The sequence below is a fragment of the Alternaria novae-zelandiae genome (assembly GCF_023758075.1).
Source record: "Alternaria novae-zelandiae strain BMP 2774 chromosome Unknown scaffold_7, whole genome shotgun sequence".
In the NCBI taxonomy this organism is placed as follows: Eukaryota; Fungi; Ascomycota; class Dothideomycetes; order Pleosporales; family Pleosporaceae; genus Alternaria; species Alternaria novae-zelandiae.
In genome coordinates this window covers 1,053,323-1,071,904 of record NW_026056967.1, presented here as the reverse complement: position 1 = coordinate 1,071,904, position 18,582 = coordinate 1,053,323, and the positions used below count along the sequence as shown (strand labels likewise).

At 53.2% G+C, this 18,582-nt stretch overlaps 6 protein-coding genes across 6 annotated transcripts; 3 read left to right on the top strand and 3 right to left on the bottom strand.

Moving 5' to 3' along the window:
• Positions 1-2,593: 2,593 nt before the first annotated feature.
• On the bottom strand, positions 2,594-5,116 carry J4E88_004364 (uncharacterized protein; the record flags this gene model as incomplete). Its single annotated transcript, XM_049398010.1, has 1 exon — positions 2,594-5,116. One exon carries the CDS (start codon positions 5,114-5,116, stop codon positions 2,594-2,596), a length of 2,523 nt encoding a protein of 840 aa, XP_049256455.1.
• Positions 5,117-5,384: 268 nt separating this feature from the next.
• On the top strand, positions 5,385-6,034 carry J4E88_004363 (uncharacterized protein; the record flags this gene model as incomplete). Its single annotated transcript, XM_049398009.1, has 2 exons — positions 5,385-5,427; positions 5,478-6,034. 2 exons carry the CDS (start codon positions 5,385-5,387, stop codon positions 6,032-6,034), a joined length of 600 nt encoding a protein of 199 aa, XP_049256454.1.
• Positions 6,035-6,173: 139 nt separating this feature from the next.
• On the bottom strand, positions 6,174-8,837 carry J4E88_004362 (uncharacterized protein; the record flags this gene model as incomplete). The annotated part of the gene is made up of 5 exons (XM_049398008.1): positions 6,174-6,729; positions 6,784-7,566; positions 7,613-7,728; positions 7,779-8,057; positions 8,106-8,837. The coding sequence occupies 5 exons, from the start codon at positions 8,835-8,837 to the stop codon at positions 6,174-6,176; spliced, it is 2,466 nt and encodes an 821-aa protein (XP_049256453.1).
• A 440-nt stretch (positions 8,838-9,277) lies between these two features.
• On the bottom strand, positions 9,278-10,558 carry J4E88_004361 (uncharacterized protein; the record flags this gene model as incomplete). The annotated part of the gene is made up of 4 exons (XM_049398007.1): positions 9,278-9,960; positions 10,009-10,261; positions 10,311-10,335; positions 10,389-10,558. 4 exons carry the CDS (start codon positions 10,556-10,558, stop codon positions 9,278-9,280), a joined length of 1,131 nt encoding a protein of 376 aa, XP_049256452.1.
• Positions 10,559-11,923: 1,365 nt separating this feature from the next.
• J4E88_004360 (uncharacterized protein) lies at positions 11,924-12,744 on the top strand (the record flags this gene model as incomplete). The annotated part of the gene is made up of 2 exons (XM_049398006.1): positions 11,924-12,144; positions 12,198-12,744. The coding sequence occupies 2 exons, from the start codon at positions 11,924-11,926 to the stop codon at positions 12,742-12,744; spliced, it is 768 nt and encodes a 255-aa protein (XP_049256451.1).
• Positions 12,745-14,465: 1,721 nt separating this feature from the next.
• On the top strand, positions 14,466-15,410 carry J4E88_004359 (uncharacterized protein; the record flags this gene model as incomplete). Its single annotated transcript, XM_049398005.1, has 2 exons — positions 14,466-14,841; positions 14,887-15,410. 2 exons carry the CDS (start codon positions 14,466-14,468, stop codon positions 15,408-15,410), a joined length of 900 nt encoding a protein of 299 aa, XP_049256450.1.
• Positions 15,411-18,582: the final 3,172 nt, after the last annotated feature.

Sequence of the window (18,582 nt, the reverse complement as noted above, 5' to 3'; positions counted from 1 at the left end):
TTGCTAAAGATTTATGCTCCTAGGCTATTGTAGGCAGTAGCTAAGTTAGGTAACCTATCTAATAGGCGTTAAGATTATTTAGTCGAGTACCGTGGGAAGTAGAGCCAGCTTCTGGCAACTTCGGTGCGAGTCCGCCAAGTGAGCTTGGAAAACGGTTGAGGTGTGGCACAATTGGCACAGCAAATCCTTCCGAGTAATCGTAATTGTATTCCCAGCTGACGTGCGGCTACATCATGTGTATGTCTTGAGCAACCACGCTGAGCACAGCAGCTAGCCTGACGCATACCTACAGTGTGTGCGACAAATTAACTCTGCGTCGAAAGATCCTCCAATGGTAAGAGGCGGCATTTTCATAACTCCGAGGCTCTTGGTTGAGCGCAGTCGTGATGTCGCGAAATAGCATCTGACGTCATGCTCTGGGGAAAGCCGGCTGTGCGGGTACGTTGAGACGGCACTTGGATCCTCGACGGGAACTTACATCCAATCCAGGGCAATTCTCTCAGCCTACCACGATAAGCCCGTGATAGAACCGGCGCTGTTTGTCGTGAAAAAGATGTCTGTGGGTGCAATTAAGGTTCTTTGCAGGATGCCAGCCCGCACGTGGGGAAAACTGGTCCTTACTAAGCGAGCAGCCGCCACTTAAATATGGGGTGTTGCGTTCTTTTAGGAAGGCTGGACACAAGAAGTGCATACCGCTTTTGTCCATGCTCAAAACTCAGCAAAACACAGTTGATGGGTTTTCACGATAGCTCTGCTCTAGATTTCCATGAGTGGGCGGCGAGCTATGCCGCTCTGATTGAGATGCACACCTCAAAGATATGGATGCGTTACTCCAAGAGGTGCTGCGACCACATTAAGCTAGTCTCGCGCGTTCGGCGTCAACGCTTTCCGACTTCCTTCTTGGCTGACCCTCAGTCCTACGTACTCGGTTTCCACCGCTTGCCCACCTCAATTACTTTCTCACGACACGATGCCTCCACCCAAAAGGCTCAGGACTGAGTCGGGTCAGTCGGGTCAAGCCGCCTGTCCGATCTAGGCCGATGTCGTCATGCCGTAAGCCGAGAGATGTGCCCGCTCGAAACCCACTGCCGTATGAATCTACGGCGCATAACGTCTATCACAAGAGATAGTTCATGGCGATCCTTCTAAGAGTTTTCAGGGTCTCCCCACACTCATGCAATGAAGACCCTAGACAGGTGTGGTTGTTCATCTTCTACTAGCTTGGATTCTACGACATAGCATAGCCAAAGAAGTGAAAGATTTGATATCATTATAGCATGTCAAGCTACCTGTGACGAAACGATTTGGTCGTTTAATCTACAAGCCTCATATTCATGAATAACTAGACTCTGTACCCAAAAGTATCCAGATCATCATACTACACGAACCAAAGGATTAATTTGCCAAATACCACTCCTACTACAACCGTCTTCAACTCCATATCTCGTCCTGAAACAACTACGTCCTACCAACGCTCATCTCTAACCCGCACACCTTCCCCCACCATATTCTCTACCAACGACACCCCATCACCGGCACCTCATCATGTAACCCAACACTCTCATCCGTCCGCTCATTGATAAGCTTCTCAAGACCATTAAGCAAATGCCGACATTGGAACAAAAACGCAGCCGCCGACTCGGTACGCGGAGGAGAGTAACAATAGTTCACTTTCATCAAACGAATAGTACGAATAGCGTCGCGCTGCTGAAACGTCAGAGTCCAGAGGAAATGCTTGAAGCCACGATTGTGGTGGGCCCGGAAAGTGTTTAATTTGAAGGGTAGCCATGTTGTCTCGGATCGCAATTGTCGCGAAGTGGCTGTGAGCGCGAGGAAGTGGTGTGGTCGATTCCAATCGTCTTTGTTGTGGGAGGACAGTTGGATGGGAGGATGACTGGACATATTGTAGCCGTGGGGACGACTTTCTGTACGGATTTCATGGCCGCCTAGTACGTAGACGTATATTTGATTACGTAGCTCAGCTGGGAGACGGAGAAGCGGAGATTCGCGTTGGTTGCGGAGGGTTCTGCTGATGTCAGTCTGGGTCGGTGAGGTGATGGGGGTGTTCTCAAGAGCATACATTGGTTCGCACATGGATGCAGCGGCCTCGGACCTTATTTGGACGTAGGCCAAGGTTATAGTTTGAGGTAGTATATAACTTGAGAGTGTGCGGTTCAAAAGAATGAGCAGTGAGCGGACGACGCAGGCTTACGAGGTAAACATAGCGGTAGCCCGATTGAGTAGCGGTGCTAGTTCAAAAACGTGTGCATTATGATTCCAGTGAATATGTGACTGTGCGCCCAGGAACTAACGTCATTCAGCATCAAGATGAATATATAGGCCGTTGGGTATCATCGAAAATGTGTTCAAGTCTGGTACAGCCCTCTACCAGTATTATAAAGATCGTAAGCTAGGAACTAACGTCAAGGTGACTTCATTTTGTACTGGACATATAAACATCCCGTGCACGAAACGGTAGCAGACACGTGCAATGCTCGGTACCATTCCATTACCGCAACAAAGCGACCAACTCGTCAACGCCATGATATATGCACTCCTCTCCCTCCCGTCCCGTTCTCCACAACAAAACCACCTATCTACCACTCTTCCTCGCCTTCTTCGCCCGATCATAAGCATTCTTCTCCCTCCCCTCCTCACCCTGAATCTCCGCCACAAGCCTCCTATACTTCGTCTCATACGCCTTATCCTTCTCCTTCTTCTCCTTGAGCGTCTCTCTCGCAATGAAATTGGCATCCTTGCGCAACTCCCTAAGCGCACCTTTCCTCTCGCGCTTGTATTCCTTCTGCAGCTTCTTGGCTTCCGAGCGCTCCTTGTCTGGGTCGTAGTGGCGGTTGGGATCGAAGGATTCTTCGAATTTGGGAATGCTGGATTTGATGGGGAGGGGGCGGTGGTGGTGCAGGAGGAGTGGTCGTCGTTTTGAGCGCGCGAGGGAGAGGCGGGCGAGGAGGTTTTGGTGGGTGGAGGTCTGGTTTGCGGATTTGAGGGGGGCGAGCAGCGGGGTGAAGATCTCGATGAAGGCGGTTGAGGCGCTCCAGAGTTCGGCGGCTGTGATGACGTTCTTGCTGTGGGCTGCTAGGAGAGTGGGTGTGGCGTGCTCTGATTTGAGGGACAGTCCGGTGTAGCGGATGAACTCGGGGATGTATCGCTTTGATAGCCTTTGGTATTGCAGACATAGCGCACCGATGAATGCACCGGTTGCAACATCTTTAGTAGAAGCAGGTGAGGTAAGTCCCATCCAGCGGGCCATGAGAGTGATGGCGGGAGTGACGACTTGGTGGAAGTGGTCAGAGGTGGGGAAGATGGAGCCAATGGCTGCAAGTAGAGCCAAATCGCCCGGAGTTGGGTCATTCGATACCTGAAGCTGCTTCAAGTGTTGGCGAATTTTGGTGGCAATCTGAACCGGGTACGACCGCGTCATGGAGTGAATATGACGGATGATGGCTTCGATGACAGCTAACGACGCAGCGGGCGTCTGGTTCGACAGGTAGGAGACGTGATCAACAAGTGCGCATGCAAAGTCGGCAAGCTTGTGCTTGTTGTCTTGATGTAGTCCAGCGTGATAGAGCGCACGTATTCTCTGAATGACCGTAGAGGTATCGTTGGGAGCAACGTCCTTGAAAACTTTCAGCAGCTCTTCGTGGGACCGCGGGCACGCGTATGTGAACGCCAGTTTTGACGAAGGCTCGGCAGCGAGTGTAAGCACGCCGTTCACAGCCTTGGGCTGTTCTTTCCGCTCTGGCATGACGTGCTTCAAGAAGTCTGCATCCTCTTCGTCCATAGCCATGGTGTCGTCGATCGCAGAGCCAGCATCAGACTCATCATCAGACATGTCTGCTTCCGAGTCGGTAGCCACAAGATCATCGTCCATGATGAAGTCGTCCTCATCTTCAACGCCTTCTGGTCGCAGCTGGCCTGGTAGTTTCAGTCCGAACTCGGCAGCATCATCGGCAAGATCGTCTTCATCTTCATCTTCATCCTCCTCTGACTCCTCGACACCATTCTTGCGCGGCTCTTCGTCATCGCTGACTGGCTCTCCTCGCATCCTCTTCAACCGCTTCTGCTCGAGCTCCTTCAAGCGGTCGGCCTCTTCCTTGGCCTTCTCCTCTTCCGTCTTTGTCCGCTCCGTTGGCTTCGCTCGCTCATCTTGCATCAGCAGGCGCACGCGTTTGTCGTATTCTCTGTCCTTGTCTTGTTGTGTGGTTCCAGCGAGGAGCGCAGCGCGGTCGGCGTTCATGCCAAACTCGTTGACTTGGGGGTCTTTTGGCTTCTCGGGCTCGGGCTTCTTGTTGATGTGTCCTCGCAGGGCAGACAGTACGTCGTTGAGGTCCTTGTCGAGTTCGTCGCGCAGCTCGTCGTCGTCCTCTTTTTGTGCCTGACGCTCGTATTTGTGCTGTTTTGACTTGGCCACGACTTCCTTCATGACTTCTGCCTTGCTCTTCTTGCGCTCTGGCTGATCTGCAGCCGCTTCGCCGTCCACCTCGCCATCTTCATCGTCATCGTCTCTCCGTCTCTTCTTCTTCAAGAAGCCATCTTCGCCGTCGCTTGACCCAGCAATGCTCGCCGCGTCGTAGTCTTCCTCACCAATCTCATCGTCAAAACGAAGAGACTGTCCGCCGTGGGTGAGCTCCACCTCATCGGCATCGTCCTCGAGGTCAAACACATTGCCACCTCTCTTGCGCTGCTGTTCCCTCTCGAAGCGCGCCATCTCACGATCCTCCAAGCTCATGGTCGGGTCATCTTCGCCTATCCGCCTATCCAGGATGCCTCCGACTTTGTTCTTGCGATGCATCTCCGGAAGCAGCGACTTCCTTCGTGCCTCTTCGCCCGCGCTCTTCGTGACGCCAGGCCGGCCGAGGATCTTCTTGGGGACATTCTCAGCCTGCGCAGAGACGTACTCGTGCTTGTGAGGGCGCGCAAGGTGCTTGAACTCGAAGGGATTGAAGGATTCGCGAATCGAGGCGAGCGCAGAGGCTTTCCGTTCGTGGTGGTCGGCGTTTTTGGATTGCGACTTCTTCTGCTTCTTCGACTTTTGCGGGCCGGTGATGCCCTGTTCGCGCAGGGAGGCCTTTAGCCGCTTTAGCTGGGAGGGCGGCATCTTTGAGGATATCCGAAAGCCTGGAGACCTTCCGATAGTGAATTCGGCGTTGAGAGGCTCGTGGGCGGCTCGAGATGGTCGACCTGAAATTATTTCGAGAGCCAAAACTTCGGGCATGGTGATCCCGGTCTAGCGCCACCTGTGAGCCGCGCCCCACTTTCACACGCGACGAGCGCCATGACTGCCCGCGCGCAACTGAGTCCACAACCACATCATGCTTCCAGCCTCGCTGCCATAGGCCTCACGTCATGACCAACTATCCTTTGCGATGGCATCCAACATCCCCGATTACTGGCTCTGGCTCGGTCTCGGTACAGCTTCCTCTTTCACCAACCCATCAGCCCCGCTAATCATCTCCCAGGCGTCTTCACCTTCATAGCCGTCCAGCAAGTCTCCCACGGCCTCAACCACATCCGCACCCTCACCGAGATCCGAGACCCCCAAAACATCCCACAGCAACGCCGCGCCATCCCCTCCGGACCGCCGACCCACCAAGAAGATGCCATCAAGACAAGTTCGCTCCTGACACTGGCGACGAGTCACAACAACGATATCCGCGCCTCGGCTACCAAGATCCTATGTACACGCTTCTACGCTTCCAAGTCAGCCAAGGATCTGCTTATCAAAGACCTGTACTGTGCAGACGGAGAAGTACTGCATCGCGCCCAGTTGGCCTTCAACTTGTTGGGCGACATGGGTGTCTGGAGGGATGATGCATTTTTACCCAACAACAGGTTCAGGTGGGATGTCGTTCAGCCTGGATTGGGGAGTGGCTCGCAGAGGGATGTCAGGAGGAGACGGAGAGAGGCCATGGTGATAAGCGATGGTGAAGGGCTGATCGGAAGTGACGATGTCTACATGAGGGAACCTGAGGGCGCAGAAGAACATGATGATGGAGAGTCCTTGTTTGTGTCTTGAAGACGCCAGGTTATGGATATGGTGTGGAATACGGATTTTGATACCCATCGATGTTAGAATACATCTTCTTTTTTTGTTATTGTATTCCTGCCTCGAGTCTCTATTGATATACAACAGCGGGCGCGTCTCCTAAGCCTGTCTATCGTCCATCTTCACTGCGTCCAAACCCTCTAAAACCCCCGACATCTCTTCTGAAGAACTTGCCAATGTTCTTCAAATTACTCTCCAGATTTGCGCCTCCATCAGCAGCTCCAGCCTGCTGCTGACCCGGCGCAGGACTACCGAATCGATCAACACCATCCCTTGCAGCGTTGACGAGCATGTTGCCCAGACCTGTTGCGTCGAACCTGCCTCCACCAAGACTTGGTGTGCCCATCGTGCCCATCACACTTCCCGCGGCACTACCAACGCTACCTCCCGTCTGGATTTGCAGTGGAGTAAGGAAAGGCGAGTTCTGCACCAGATTTTCATGGTTGGGCGATGCGCGGAAGGCAGAGAACAGGTCGAGGAGCTGGGTTTGCTCAGCCTTGCGGATGCCCTTGAGATCCATGATCTTCTTGAAGTTGGTGTCCGATTTGTCGGCAATGTGGATGAGGTAGGCTTGTACGAGGGCCTCTGGAGGCGAGGGGCGGACTTGGAGTGTCTTGAGCAGGGGATCAATCTTAGACATTGACTGGTTTACGCGTTTGATGAAGCTGATAATTGGGTTAGCTGTACGTTGCGCCAAACAGGAGCGGCTCAGAACATACCTTGCTGGTGGTGCTGTACCAGGCTCCTCATTGAGCGTGGGTAGCTCTGTGAAGCCTTTCTTCAGCACGTACGAGTCTAGCAGCATCTGCTCCGCGCCAACTTCGGAGATCGGCTTGCACTGCACTATGTTCGCAATGTAGATGGAAGCCATTAAGTCGACAAGGTTATCGCTGAAAGCTCGCGCATATTGCTGTTTGTGAAGATACTTCAGGATTTCTCCAGATCTCTCCTTCACGTTACGCAGAAGCTCTCCCACGTAGGAACTTTGATCGCCAACGCTCTCGAGCTTTGCCCAAGGCGTGTTGCGCATCTCCCTCCAGCTAGGCTCGCACGCGATTTCCACTTTCCGGACAAGCATTCGAACTGTCGCACTAGCGATACCCATGAAGGCGTCCGCCTGGCTCTGCAGATCAACCTTTTCCTTGAACTCTTCGTCTATGCGACCTCTGATTTTCTCTTCCAGTTGGTTGCAAGTCATGTAACAATAATCTGCAGTGTTGAGAATGAGGATGGCGTCTTCGACAGATGGTCCTTGCGGTCCTGCTTTCTCACTAAGGAAGTAATACAGCACCTGCTGGCCGTACTGGTCAAGGTACTTGGCAAAAGTCATGGATAACTCTTGGAGCCTCGTTCCAGTCGAAAGTTTGGCGCACTGCGCCAATGTCATGCGATAGAATTGGAATAATTCTGTCGATGAGGGTATGACAGCTTGATGTGAGAAGTCCTCTTCTGGATTGCGCAGGGGTTGTTGCCGATACTTTGGCATTAAATTGGCAAGTTGCCTACAAAGTCAGCTTTGTTTTCGACAGATACGTGTGTGTAACCTACTTATCTTGAGACTCGACCCAGAGGCTCATGTAGGGTTCAAAAGCCTCGGAAATGGCCTGACTAAAGCCATGCGGCCGATCGTCCTTAGAGGCGACTGTGTCCATCGAAGAACGTGACTGCGGGGGAATGAGTACTTGTTCCAATGTGGTAGATTGTCTCCACAAACCTCGTTAGAGAACCGCCTTTCCAAGCTGTGTTCGAAGTCCAGCGTCTCCTGTAAGCACGAAAGGAGTAGTTCGACGTCCAGACTCTGCCCGTCGCCTCTCCGCACAGCCTTTTGTAATATAGACTTGAAGTCTTCGCGGGTTCCTTCGCAGAACGAGTTGGCCAGCATCTCGTTTACTCTCCAGTAGGCTGGAAAGATGGAAGCGTGTTCGACATCATATGTTTTCATCATGCGGTTGAACCAGCTGTATCTTCGCCCGATATTGTCCAAGGATCCAGCCTGTTATTATTAGCGCCATGTTGCCATGGAAGAGTGTAAGTGTCCCACCTCGTCATTGCCCCGGAAGACCTGGCGGTACTCGCGGAGCTGCGTATTGCAGTACCAGTTGATAAGCCGTGTACGAGCGTGCTCTCCGAGCGCATCAATGACCAGACATGCTTCCGCCAGCATCCCTTTCCGTTGCGCTGTTTCGCCCTTGGCGAATGTCACTTCGAAGTCCTCGCAGACCTGCTCCAGCAATTCGCCCTGCACATCTGCCACGTTGCGACTCAGCGTTGCGATCTGGTCTATCGAGCGATAGCTCTTGAAGTGTGCCACGAGCTGTATCACAGCCTGTAGAAGCTGTGCGCATTCCCGATATTGGCGCGACTTGCTGAGGCTCCGTAGTTGTTCGTATGCCGTCGTCAGCATCTGAAGGCGCTTCAACGCTGTCATGGAGAGCGTCAGGTTCTTCTTGGTGCTATCCAAGCGCTTTATGTCTGCAGTCATCTCGGTGATGGTCTGCTCAGTCTGCATGGCCCGCTCTCGGACGCTCTCGATCTTCTTGAAGAGGTCAGCCAGCTCTGCCTTGGCGGCCTGGATGCGCTGCACACTGTCGGCATCGGCAGTGGACTGTGAGGCGACAACGCCCGCGATGTCTTCGTCGAGGTCATGCTGGTAACTGCGGAGGGCGTCCGACGTGGCAGAAACGGACGAGAGCGCGGCGGGGTGGGAAAAGATGGCGTTCAGGTGATCGATAGGGTCGTATGAAGCTGCATTGAGCGTCAGCGCGGAATCCATGCTTGTGGGTGTTACTGGGACTGCGTACTAGATTCCAGCGAGGTGGAGGGTGCAGGCATGTGGTTCGGCGGGCGTCCGCGTCAATGGCATGCGCTCGCGGTACACGGTTGCAGTCGTCGCAGCGGCAAGGAAGGCACGGCCGGGGTGCAAATTCAGAGGAGAGGTATCCTATCTGTCTAGGACACAGTACGCACGATTTGGTATTATTGGCAATTGCCTGACGTCCCCCATGCTTCACAAGCCAATATCCCACGCGTCCTCAATCAGGGTCCCGTACTCCGAGGTCCGAGCGCATCGCGCTAGAGCACCCTGACGTGTGGTAACATCGCCTTTGAACGTATACAGAGTACAGACACAACACTCATACACACCAGAGTTCATAAATATATTTGTATACCACTTAATTTTTAAACGTGGGGCTTACCACTACGACCCAGGCACTATTGCGGGAAGAGACCCAGAAACCCGTTGTACACTAAACTGCGGTCTTTCTGTGTGAGCGAGCTTGCATCCCCTGTGCCGGTCCAATAGAAGAGTCCACCTAGTCCGTTTTGACGCACGTAGTTGGCCTTCATTCTGACTGTGTGCGGGGTATCGTATGTGACCAGGCCTCCGTCACCACCAATGCAGTAGGCCGCGCCCAGCTGCTCGTCTACGTGCTCTTCCGCACCCGGACGTGGTAGATCTCGGTACTCGAATGTGCCCTCCTCTCCTGCCTGCCCAGAGAACGAGTGGCCAATACCACGGGTTCCGGTGAAACTGCGGCCATATGCTGGCACACCCATGACAATCTTGTGTCTTGGGACACCTTGCTGCATCATATACGAGACAGCTGAATGGCAGGATATTGCGGCCTCGGGACTGTGCGGGATGTGTGGTGTGAATAGTTGAGCCTGATGTCCGCACTTGCTGACCCACGGTCCAGAGTAGTCGTAAGCCATAAGGTTGATCATGTCCAGATAGTGCGAAGCATGTCCCAGGTTGATGTGTTGAAGGGCCCATTCGCCCGCTGGAAGTGCCGAAGAGAGAGTGTACTGAGGGGCTGGCAAGTACTGGCGAAGTATAGCCAGAAGAGCGATGTAATCCTGACCTTGACTGGCATCTGAAGGGTGCTCCCAGTCGACTATTGCCTGATTAGTAGAGGCTCTTCAACTTGGTTTGGGGAACTGACTATCGATTCCATCGATTCCGAACTGCTGTACCAGTGCCAGCGACGACTGAGCGAAACGCTCACGGCATGCAGGGTCTCGAGCTACACCAGCAAAAGGCTCGCTGCCTTTCCCGCCTCCACCGACAGACAATACAACCCGTAGTCTAGTGTATTTTCGCTTTAATAGAGCAAAGGAGTTCAGGCAGCCCTTCGTGGCAGGAATGTCGTCAGTGCCTGGAACCTCGATTTGAGCATCCGCCCATTCATCGCTCAGCTACAATGCGAGTCAGTCGGTGAGACTTCTGTACATCTGACATACGTACGTAGACAGTTCCATCATCTTTCACCCTGTGACCGTATTAGCCCTATCACCCAGTAACTCTATCCAGCACTTAGCGTACCAGGCAAACGCATAGAAAACGTGCGAGATGACATCGTAGTTCAGCGACACGGGTGGCTGGTCGCGATAGATGCGCCAGTTAGGATAGTAGACTCCGTTCCAGTACATGGCTTGCAGCGGTGTAGAGAAAGTGGTGTCGTGACCAGGCGGGTTGAAGTAGTGTCGGCTCATTTTCGGTCGTCGTCAGCTACAGCCTAGCTTGCTGCACGTCAGAACACCCTGCAGGTATAGGCGGGTACCCGGACTTTGAAGGATCAAAGCTGGACGGATATCGGAAGCTCTTTTTCGTCTTGGTTTCGAAATTTGGTCTTGGTAACGAAAATATACAGGTATGTAAGTAGTTCAACAGAGCGGGTTGTGTGTCGAAGATTCTGTGGCTGAGAAGTTAGTAGGCAAGAGAAGGCGAAGGAATAGGTCGAGATTGTCCAGTGTAATTCTGAAGCACTTCCTGCTTGTATAAGAATATAAATGCAACGCAATCAATAGTGGCACCAGAGGCCATCGGTGATGCAATGCTTCGGATGATCGTCTTGAGACCGACGGACCGCGCAATCATCCTAGAAAGGACGAAGGCTTCCATGCAGGCCTTGCTATAGTGGCTTTACTACAGATTAGACGGTGAGGCCCAGTCTGGCAACTGATGGACTACAAGTACACACTAAACTGCTACCCCAAGCATCCATGATCGCGTGAAGCAGGCCTGTGTCGCGTACGAGGTTGCAATTTTCTCAATATTCCGACCTCGTAATGTGGGCCTAGTGCTTCAAGAGTAGAACGATGAATTCCACCCAACGGTTCAGCTCTACCCACATCAGCGGAAGTGCAAGGACACAGTGATGCGAAACTGGGTATCGAAGTAGTCAATATTGAGCCCAGGACAATTTCTCAAATGATTGCGGAACACAGGCGGAATATTGACTGCTCATTACACGACCAGGAACGGCTTTCCGGATCCTTGTGGGGAGAGGGCATGACGCAAGCGGCTAGAAGTATAGCAGCCAAGGAGCATCGAACGCCGTGTTGCATGAATGGTGACTAGGTGGAGGGACGACCCCGCACGGAAGCAAAACCTGGAAACGATCATAACTGCGAACGCGTTGATGAGAAATCACAGTTCCTGCAAAGCGTATCGACGGGCCGAGAAGAGCAAAGTGAGCACCGTGAAGCGTCGTATGCGTGGGGGTCTCAGGGTCGCACGATCGGTTCGACGGCACGCAGGAAACGCACATGTAGTAGGTAGATCAGGGTAAGTCGAAGGCCGAGCGGGATGTAACCGCCATGTAATACGCATCCGGTAAGTTGCAGATGCAGATGTGGATGCGGAAGCACGGTGATCGCCGTCGGGCCGGAACAATGAAGCTCAGCATCTTAGCGTCCACGTGATTCCGCGTCCCTCGCTCTCGCCTCTTTCCAAGGTTCGAGGTTGGTGATCGCGCGGGCTCCAGCGACGTCACAGCAGCAACGCAGCACCCCAACTCTATCCTTTGCGCCTATCGCATACTACTCACCCACATGAGGTAGTCAGAGCGCGCCGCGATGACTGAAGTTATGAACCCCGTACCAACGCCCGCGCCCGAAACAAAGCCGATAGAAGCTCAACAGCCACAATATACATTCAAATTCAGCGAGTTTCTTCGGCGTGAATATCGCTTCGGCCTCAGTCCAGACCGTCCAGTATGCAAAGCGTATCTCCAAGGCCACTGTCCCGATGGGAACAGGTGTCCGAACAAACACAACGTCTCGTCATCCTACAACAAGTATGCAGATTCGTAATTGAGCATCTATGCACTCATAGACTAACAAATCCCAGTCTCGTATGCAAACATTGGCTGCGTGGCTTGTGTAAAAAGGGCGAAACATGCGAGTTCCTCCACGAGTACAACCTACGACGAATGCCCGAGTGCTCCTACTACGCTCGCACACAGACGTGCTCTAACGGTGACGACTGTCTCTACCTCCACATCGACCCCGAAGCCAAGCGCCCGTCCTGCCCGCATTACGACAGAGGCTTCTGTCCGCTAGGGCCATACTGCGCACTCAAACACAACAAGAAGGAGAAGCTGTGTCCTTTCTACCTCTGCGGATTCTGTCCCGAAGGAAAGGGCTGCAAGTACGGCGCACACCCACGGTTCCCCACTGAACTCAAGAAGCCCGAGGTGCGGGTAGAGAAGAGCCCCGAGGAGCTCGAGGCTGAGCGGATAGAGCGCGAGCGCGAGATGATGAGGAGAGAAGAGGAGGATCGCGAGAGGGATGAGAGGAACGGTCATCAAGGTGGTCGCGGCTTTAGGGGCAACTGGGATCGCAAGAAGCGCGGAGGCCGGAGGGGCAGGGGTGGCAGAGGACGTGGGGAATACTGATTGGCTATCATCCGGCTCACTGGGGCCTCAGAATGCTACAAAACGCCCTTCGTTCGGGCGGTGGCCGACTATCGCGCCCGGCGCGTATGGGGCTGGAGCTGAGAAATTCGAGACGGAAAGGACAGTGATACCCCAAAGCTTGGTTGTGGTATCAAGCGCTGAGCAACAGAGGTGTTGACTTGCATGGCCATCAAGTGGTCTCAGTCTGAAACTAGAGTTGGCTTTGGAGAGGCTAATGTACAAGAACCATTGGCCTGTGGTTGTTACGGCGGGAGTGTATCTTGGGCCTCAGCGCCTGACCAAGAGGAGATGAGTTCGGCACATAGTACTATTATTACATGGCTTTGAGATGAAATGTAATCTCTTATGACTGATCTAGCATATCTCTCTATCATCAGAGTAAATCTCTCAAACAATCGAAATCACATCCTTACTTGTTTGTAACTACTGTGCTGTTGATTTACATGTCAGGTCGAACCTGCCCAAGTGGGTAGCATGGTGGAGACTCTTGCCTAGCTTCGTTCTAGCGCACCCAGGTGTCACTCAGCTCTGGGTGCTGGTGCCATCCCAAAATCATCACTCGCAGCCCATTCTCGACCTCAATTCTTTACGTTCACCGAGCACCATTCTTTCTGCGCATGCTAGCCGCCGTCTCACGGGGGATTGACCGCCACGATCCAGCGGTGACACAGCCATGATCTGGCCTCATCAGCTCGAGGCTTCCGACAGCACTTCAAGCGGCACCTGTGATACCAAATTCTCCTGGTAACCACTGCCAAAGATAGTGACTGTTGCACAATCATCGTCTCTGCACTCGCCACTTACCCTTGCAGACAGGTGGGATCATCTCTGCGTTCAGAACTGGCGAAAGAGATCGTGTTTATCTTTAGGAAGTTGATCGGAAGTCCTCAACACCTATCGCAGCCATCCATCAGCCTTGCGAGTGAGTCGCTTTGGCCAGGTGTAGAAGGCGTTCAACTCTCCCGGCGCTTCTGCTCGCAGTATACATGGAATGTGTACACCGTGCCTCTTGTCCCGTCGAGTTCGAATTGATGTTGTGGTCGCACAGATTCCTTCTCGATGTCGGCGGCGCAGGCTGCCCACCAGTGGCTTTGCGACTCGACCACCCACGGAGCTCCGACCTGCATCTATATGGGCGTCTGCCCCCGCACTCTATCAGCGGCAATTGCATCAGCGGATATCTCTTCATTGCACCAGCCAGAGATAGCTTCGCAGTAAGCGCGAGTCAGGCACCACACCTCCCTTGCGCCTCACATACTGTCGAGGACCTAGGTTTGGACGGATGCTAGGCATCATGGTGGTGTTCTCTCATGCCTCCCCTCCTCTCAATCTTGCAGCCCGGTATTTGGCCGTTAACACTCCAATTAGATGATGCGGTCGCTTCCTGGTGACCTGCTAGGTATATAGTCCAAAGGGACAGCGTTCGATTTCATCACCGCAAAGCCGCGTCAGCCCAAACAAACTCAGTTGAACCCAACAGTAGAAACTCGGGTCTTCTCTTGGTTATTTTCCACCCTCAGGCTCTCCAAAGAGTGCCCTGTTCTCTCTCCTTGTCTACGGATGTCAGCTACCTTCTTGTCTTGGGGAAATCTCAGTCGTTCGGCGATTATACTCTAATTGTTCCACGGTCCTCTGCGTTCTCGCCTTACCTCTTTCGAACGTTGGTTCCCTTACCAGGTTCTTTCCACACCATCGGACGAATGGCGGCCTCAGCCAGTTACGCGACACCTCAACACGCATCCTCGGCACAGCCAGCCCCAGCAAACCCGGGCAACCATGCGACACTCCACAAGGACGGCTATCCTAGTCTTGCTTTCTTCTTTTCGCAAAACAGCAGATATTTGCATTTGCGAAAATTCTCCGCTCTCGCAATCCGCGTTCTGCTATATCGCCAGTACAAACTGACCAGGTTGGAAAAGGACCTGCTGCATCTTGAACAACGCGATGCTGAAAAGAACCCGAATATCTTGAAAGACTTTGCTCTCATCGAAGCAGAATCGAGAAGTTCTGGAGTCCCTCCAGAGGCTACTCAGTGTTGGCTGTACGAAGAGCTTCAGAGCGAGTTGAAGGAATATGGTAGGCATCTTGGAGCTGCAATCAACATAGACTGACCATCAGCAGAAGAAGCACTGCTGCGACTCAATCGCCTTGCCGGGAAAGGCTACGATGTCGCGGACCTTCGTAATTTACAGGTCTTGTTTGACCAGACTCGTGGACCACCGGGTGCTCTTTTGGGACTCGACGGAGCGGTCTGGGGCTCGACGAACGATCAGGAAGGCCACGCATTCGACATCTACCAGATCATCGATCAGCCAAGTCTCAGTAAGATAGGAAGGTTCTTCTGGGATAAGTTTGCCCTGTGGGCTCCGTACATTCCAGCCTGGCTCTGGATGGCCCTGACCTGGTCAAGACCACCCCCAGTCGGGTATGTGTATGAGGCCTTCAGCATGCGCAGATTCGAAGCTGTGGTTGAACTTTCCGGAAACATCTTAGCTTCATTGCTCATATATGTGGCCGTTACCTCCCTGTACCTCACCGCGGAGCGTGCATCAAGCGTCGTAGGGGTTATCGTTATTGCTGTAATCATAACCGCTTGCAGTCTGTTGTTTCGCAATCAGAAGTTCGTCTCTATGCTTTCGACGTAAGTACAGATATCTTCTACTCCCGGAGACTTACCAACTATACAGGGTATGCGCTGTCCTTGTAACGTTACTGCTCAACGACAGCACTCGGCAGCGTGAAGCAGCTCAGACCCTTATGCATCCTGTAAACGTTACGCATACGACTTACGGGACAGGCTGAGTGTGCAACACATCTCCGTCAGGTATGGGCGCAGATCTCGTCGCATCGCTGGTAGCTCCAGCGTGTCATGCACCCTCTTTGGGAGATAAAACTGATAAGCAGCGCTATTTCACGATGAGATGTTATCAGAAGCGTTCAACCAAACCGACACTGGGCAAAAGTACCAGACCCAAGCTGGGATCCACTCTAGACCGGATCGTGATGCGCTAGACCAACATCGGCTGCAGTGGCGCTGCCTCATCGTCGGCGAATGGAAAGTGTACCTGGACAGGACGGCGCACCGCAAAGCCAAAGCTTACTGCCGCTCCCCGGCATCAGATGACATAACCTGAACGCACTCGTGGACAGAGAACCGCCACGCTGTTATTGTTCTTCTCGGATCCGTGGCATTACGGAACCGGAGAGCATATGCTGAGTCGTCTCGGTAACCCCAACCTTTCACGTACTCCATCGAAGCGGACCCAGCTAGGCCAAGCTAAAGCGGTCGCTCCTGGTAATATACCAATACCCAGCTACGGAGCGCTGGAGGTATGCGAAATCACAATAATGCTCGATGGATCGCGTCACCTAGTCACCTACCCATCCGACATCTTTACCACTCCGTTACAGACATTATGAATTATGAAAGCACTGCTTTCGGCCCATTGGAAGCCTCTACGCGGGCTACCTTGGAATTGGACAGCGCTGCAAGGCTGATCGGTCATGGCTCCACCTGCGCGCACCAAACTCCAGGTCAAATTCGCACGACTTGTCACTTCGGCTAGCACAGATAGCACCCGTTATCCGACTATAAATCTTTTCTTTTGGCCTTCAGCTGTTTAGCCCTCGATATTCTCTACCGCGAGAACCCCTGCGACGGTCAATTAGCTCAACTAGCGAAAGATGTCGTCCAAACTACAGCCACATGACTCTCGGATCGTATGGTCGAAGGATGGTATGAACCTCTTATTCTCCTCTGGCATCGTCGTGGACATAGGCGCTGATGCGATGCTTTAGCCTTGGAAAAGGGCCTCACATACGGACTTATTTGCGCAAATCGAGAGAGCGCCATGCAACACGCCCACAAAGCTCACGAGGCTTCATCGATTCGCTATCCCAATTCGGTAGCCAACCAGCCACCACAACCACAGCCTGCTGCAACAGGCGTCCAGTCTCAAACTACCTCATCGAACCAGCAGGGCGCTCAAGACGCCGCTGCCGTTGCCCCTTGAACTTTTCACGTCTACCAATCCCGGCGGTGGGACATAGCGATTCTCAGGAGAAGTGGCGTTGCCCCAGCCACGCGACCTGAGTCAGAGACCGACCGGTCAGCAAACATTGGGATGAAGCTTGGGCAAGGATGGAGATCCGCTTTTGACAGCCGTTGCGGCGCTTCCGCAGCAGGCTCCCTTCTGACGGTCTTTGTATGGCCGACAATGTACTGGGGGATTTGATCTACTGTTTCGCAACTCGGTTCGGATAAGTACAGTTGTTGATGCTGCAGAGCCAATGGACTTCAACGTTTCACAGAAACCTGAGAAAATATGAGAGGATGCTGTCGTCCACTTTTGCCTCTCCTTTCTTCAATTTCGTGTCGGATGACGATGCGTGCCGCTCACACCTCCAATCTCGCTTGACAGGCCTGCAAAAAGGTCCGCTACGCCGCCTAGAAGGGTTCGAGGTTGGAGGATTCGGAGGCGCAATGTCTGAAAGATTAGACAGGGGTGGCGCAGATCCTCCACCTGGTGCCGCCCGCGAGGAAGAGGCGGGCCATGCGTTTGGTCGGTGCGAAGTTTTTGGCCCCCGCCTTGGGGTCATTACGCCATCAGAGGATGAAGGCATTGTCGAAGTCTTCATCGGCACCAGGCATACCAGAAGACAAGATCTCGGTATCTTCATGTTCTCACGAATCCCTTCCTTTGAATGTTATCTGGACCTTCAGGCCGCCCGCATTTGCTTGGGGGCGGAGGCAGGACCTGGGGAGTGTCTGGGCGCAAATTCCCGCCGCACTGGACGCCTGTGGCCACCGGGGGCTAGCCGGGGGTGATTACAAGGTGCGTAGACAGTTCGGCGATGGTCTGTCATGAGTCTAGAAGGCGCGACGAAAGTCTCTTTCGCGCGCTCACGACGCGTTCGATTCATCGTCGTCTATGCTACGACGTCGCACCCGTCAGACAATCGACGTTTTCGTTCGCGGTCTCGTCACAGCTGTACAAAGCTTTTCCAGCTCCCTACGATTATTAAGTAGAGCTCACACTCTGCTGTTGACAAAGGTACGCCCGATCATCTCCAAAACACGAGCTGACCCATCATCCTACTCAGATACGACCACCTCTCGGAGAAGAAAGCTAATGCTGGTATCCACGATTAAGCGACCGTATTCCTTACAAGCTACACTTTACGAGAGCCAGGTACCCGTCCCTCCTACGCAACTGCCGAAATTCCTGCAAACGCGCCCGATAACCTTGCCAATCACGTTAACGCGGTGGCACTCAACGAACCTCACGATCTTCCCCACGCAACGGTACCGAGTAGACGGCGAATATAGAAGCGCCTGCGGTTCACATGCCCATGCATGCTTGAGATCTCCGTACCGTTAGGATTGTTTTCCCTGGCGGCACCCTTCCTTCCCGTGCTGTGCCGCAGGGGAGGAACAGATGAAGGTGTAGAGCAAACAGTACCTACGGGCATCGCATAGCGAGTCCGTTCACATCACTGTATGCATACCGAGAGACAATGCGAAGGGGACAGCAGCGTCAGTAAGCTAGATCTTTAACCCCAAAGATTCTTGCTCGCTGGCTCATACAAGGGGAAAGTATGCGCGAAATCCACGCCGTTGATCGTGGTCACCTTCGGACATGGTAAGGAGGTAGTGATTGGCGACAGCTCGCTACTCGACTGGCGTGCGAAGGTTGCATGGTTATCCTTGCACGCACATCGCGCATACACTCATCTCACATGGATGGAGAACGGTATCCGAAGCAGATTTTAACTTGCATTCACTGAAAGCACCTAGATACACAAGCGCAATCTCAC